The 4,345-nt window shown below is 44.8% G+C and overlaps 1 protein-coding gene across 1 annotated transcript in view; it reads right to left on the bottom strand.

The window, feature by feature from the left end:
- Nucleotides 1-2,682: 2,682 nt before the first annotated feature.
- LOC101561460 (coiled-coil domain-containing protein 82) overlaps nt 2,683-4,345 on the bottom strand; it is a 33,257-nt gene continuing 31,594 nt past the window's right edge. Inside the window, exon 8 of the mRNA XM_023709520.1 lies at nt 2,683-2,751. Within this exon, the coding sequence (XP_023565288.1) occupies nt 2,683-2,751 (69 nt within the window). The remainder of the gene's footprint in view (nt 2,752-4,345) is intronic.

Genomic DNA, 4,345 nt, shown 5'->3' with positions numbered 1-4,345 from the left:
GGCGGGGCGGGGCGGGGCGGGGCGGGGCGGCCGGAGCACGGGAAGCGGGCAGCGCGCGTCGGAAGAAGGCGCTTCCTTCGAGGATTCCGGACCGCGCGACGACAAAGCTGCGGCCGAGCCGCGGTTCCCGGCGTGCGCGCACAGCGCGAGGAGCAGCTGGCGCGGGGCCGGCCCGAGTTCAAGGGCGCGCTGAGAAGACCTCCGCGATCTTCAGACGGCCTTGTTCAAAAGTGTCCCATCAGTGTCTCCTGCGGGTCGGTGTCACTATGAAGACTAACATGGAGTGTCTGCTAACTGCATGTGAGCGCAGCATGGGAAGACAGGGCCAGAGCAGCTGCGCCCCAGAGTACCCATCTGGGTGTGCAGCCTCGGGCGGTGGAGCTGTCTCCGAAACAGGATCCTGCTCCAAACTACGGAGAAGGACGGGGCAAAATCAGCGCAAACATTTCACGGCTGGTGTGTTCCTGTTCTCCACAGGCTGGCCCGCTGTCCCATGTTCTGGAGACTAGTTTGAGTATCTGTACCCAAAATGTCCAAAGTGTGCTCGGGGCTCCAGGGTGGGCACAGCGTACGGCACCAAGGATCAAACCGGGCCCTTGCACTTGCCAGGCAGGCGCTTAGAGGGCCAAGCCAGCTCCCCATCTCAGTTAATACATCTTTTTAAAAATTACTTGCACTGATGGTCTAATCCATGCTTTTACTTGTAGGCAGCCTGTCACTCTGAAAGTCTCCTATGTCCTCCAAATAGCCAATGAAACAGTATGTCTAGATGCAATTAGTTGTTCTAACATAAGAAACAACCATCTCTAAGCGTTTAAACAACCACTGTTCTAATTGGTATTGTCAAACCAACAATGTGTTTAACCCAGGAACTGAACCAGCTACTCTCGTAAGTTCCTAAAATTACAAATGAATGATTGCTATTAATATAAATACTATCTTTAAAAGTTACAATCGAAACTCTCCTTCAGCCATCTAAGCTTGTCTGCTGTATCACCTGTGAGAGCTGATACCACCATGGTCGCCAGGTACCTGAGCGGGCCTTCTCCCTTGCTTGGTCGATTAGCACATCTGCCAAAAGCAAGGCATACACTCGCTGTGGGGAGGTGGTGCACATGGCCTTCCTTCTCACAAATTGCTCATGACCTTTGCCCTTCACCCTACCAGTGCGCTTCTAAATCTTTTTCTTGGGACATTGTTCATCTTTACCATTTAACTATGGCTTCATTTTATTTTCTGGAGTTTAAATATTCCTTCCTTTTGTACCAGAGAAATATGAATTTGAGGTATGTCCTGAAACTTTAATTTTACTTTTGAAAAATGTATGCAATCCTCATTAGACATGAACATGCTCAACATTTTGTTTTTCCTGCCTAGTTTAAAAAAAAAATAACTGCAGGAAATAAATTGAGGAAATGTTCACAAATGTCCACTTAAGGACTTCAGTTAAGTGTCACTTTTATATGGATAGAATTGGTGAGGTCCATACCATGAGTCACAAAAGAGAAGCCAAGTTCAACCAACACTTCCAGTAATGTTTCTAAACTCTCACAGCAGAACATACCCTCCTGGAAGGCTACTTTTAAGAGTTACAGAATAGGCAGGACCATTTATAACTAGGACGCATTTACTCACTTGGTAACACTATATTATGGGAATTTTTTGATGTGCAGTACAGTGTAGATACCAAAGTGATGTGGCTTTAAAATGTTTGGGGCTCGGTTTGCCTCAGAGCTTCAGACCCTAACATACACAGATATAGTAAAAGGAATAAATAAAATGCCACATGTCAATCATTAACATATAGTAAGAAGTGAATGGAAAAATATTATAAATTACAAAATACACAGCATGGAATTTTTCTTGAATGTGAGGATTGAAAGACCAGAGACTTGAAATCTATTTGCAAGAAAGATGTTAGAAAGGGAATAAAGTGCTCTTTTTTTTTTTTTTTTTTAATGTATTCGGTACAGGGTCTCACTAAACAACGTGGACTTGTAGTGATCCTCCTGTTTTCAGCCTCCCAGTGCTGGGCTTATAGGCGTGCACCGCCACACCAGGTCTTGGCGGCCGGCTCAGCATGCCGGGGGAGCGGGGCTGGCACGGCATGTGGTGCTGGGGATCAAACCCCAGTCCCTGCGCTTGCCTAAGCAGGTGTAGAGCACTCCTCTTCAACTCAGAATAGAGAGCTCAGTCTAACGCTGAGCCAAGGGCCTGCTGACAGGTACAACGAAGTCTCTCCTGTGGCCCGTGGACCAGACTGCAGGAGTCAAACACACTAGCGAGCCTCTTTAGGACTGCCATAAGCAATCAGCAAGCCTAGAGAGATTAAGTAATACAGGCACATATGTTCTTTAAGTACATTTTAAAACTACGATGTTTTAAATAAAATGATAGACATGAATAGTTCATTACTGATAGTCATTTATTAAAGACATTGATAAATTTAAAATGCATTTATAGACTTTCCTGTTAAATGTATGTATATGTCAAATAAATTTAATTACAGCATTCTATAGAGTGCTGTTTCATAGAAATATAGGTGAACAGGTTCTAAACAAAGTATTTTTCTATGAATATACACATAAAATATATAAATATGCCACATGACACAGAAAAACAAGACTCATTCACGATCTCTGCATTTATAGGAATTTATAAAATCTTCTCTGGGGAAAGGGGTTACAGGTCAAGCTTCTCTTCTTGAAAGCAGTCTGCACAGTCAAGGTGATCGTGAAGTTGTCTGTATTTCTGCACATATAAGATAGAAAAGCTAGTTATTATACCCAAAGCAGTGAAGATTGGCCTTTTCAACCTACAGCCACAAACGGAGATAAGTTCTCATAACTGTGAACAAAAAATATTTTATTATAAATAGGACCAAGTATTTCAAACTCAAGAAAGCACTAATACTATTATTAATTTTGTAATTGTCTTACAACTTACAATTTTCCTATTACACTTAAAAGTGTAACTTCAATGACTTATACTACAACATTTGTGAAACATGTATCAAATACTCTGCTAGTGACTGTCTAGGTCCATCAGTTTTAAGATAACTTTCACCGTCTCTAGGGAGCACTACACTCGTGCCTACCAAACAGGTGCAGAGAGAAGTGCAGGCAGTGGGGTGAGAGTCCACACGCCCAGCCTTGCCTGGGAGGCAAGTGGACCCTGCTTAGCAGAAAAGAGGTTAGTGGCCCAGGTTTTCTGTAAGAGATAAGGGCTCATTCAGCAGTGCTGTGACAAGGAAATGTGGATTACCTTAATCCACAGGATTCTGAGAGACAGGAAATGAATATGAATGAACTGAACCGAAGAGACCGAGATCAAACATTAAAGGTCCAATGGGATGCCAAGGTGCCAGGGACTGACTCAACAGGAATGGGACACTGCTGCAGGTTTGTGAGCGGGGACTGACATGAACCGAAGCATTTTAGGAAAACTGGTGGAACAGCTGTTCTAGTGTTTTGGTGACTGGTTCTTATATTATTTATTTTTATTTAATACAGGGTCTACAGGGTCTCACTACATAAATTGGACCCATAGCGCTCCTCCTGTTTTCAGCCTCCCAAGCGCTGGGATTACAAGCCGGCTGGTGGCTGGTGACTGGTTCTTAATACAGGGTAAGGATTTAGGCTACAAGGGCCCAAGTGGAGTGCTAGAGGGTGCAGGATAAAGAACAAGACAGCCGAAGTTAGGAGATAGTCAAGGGTGAGAGAGAGAACAGGAGTGGGCTCTCCACTGTACAGGCCCCAGTCTTTGTTCATAAAAACGTCAGAATTTTGCTAGTGACATATTATGGTATTTTTGGGTGAGATTTGTATTATATTTATGTTTTGATTTTGTAACAATTTTCATATTTGTTATTTTTTATGTTTGAGTTGCTTTTATTCTACTCAAATATCATTAGATTAAAAACTGATAACCACAGCTCAATAGTCAGGAGGAAGAACAAGGCCAAGGTAGTCAGGTGGGCAGGCCTTGGGGAGACTGAGATGGCCTGAAGCCCAGGGAGAAAAACACACACAAAACAGGTAAGAAAAGTGAAGTGTGAAATGCCAGTTGGAAGCAGAGAGACAGAACAAACGGTTAGTGTGAGACAGGAGGGCCTGGAAGAGCTGGCGAGAGCACGAGAGTCGTGGGCAGCAGGCGGCCTGCGCAGGCGCTCCGCAGGGCTGCTGTGACTGTGGCCACACACAAGGCACAGGACAACGCCATGCCGCGCTGGCACTGGAGGGCACGGAGGGGCAGCCAAGAGTGAGCGGCGGCCCAGCAGCACAGAAGGGCGTGTGCTTCTGGAACCCCTTTGAGAAGGCCTATATGGAAATGTTTTATGTTGCTG

Source organism: Octodon degus, unplaced genomic scaffold (assembly GCF_000260255.1).
Source record: "Octodon degus isolate 3935 unplaced genomic scaffold, OctDeg1.0 scaffold00012, whole genome shotgun sequence".
Taxonomy (NCBI): Eukaryota; Metazoa; Chordata; class Mammalia; order Rodentia; family Octodontidae; genus Octodon; species Octodon degus.
Note: the sequence above shows the minus strand (reverse complement) of the source record. Positions and strands in the feature narration are given on the sequence as shown.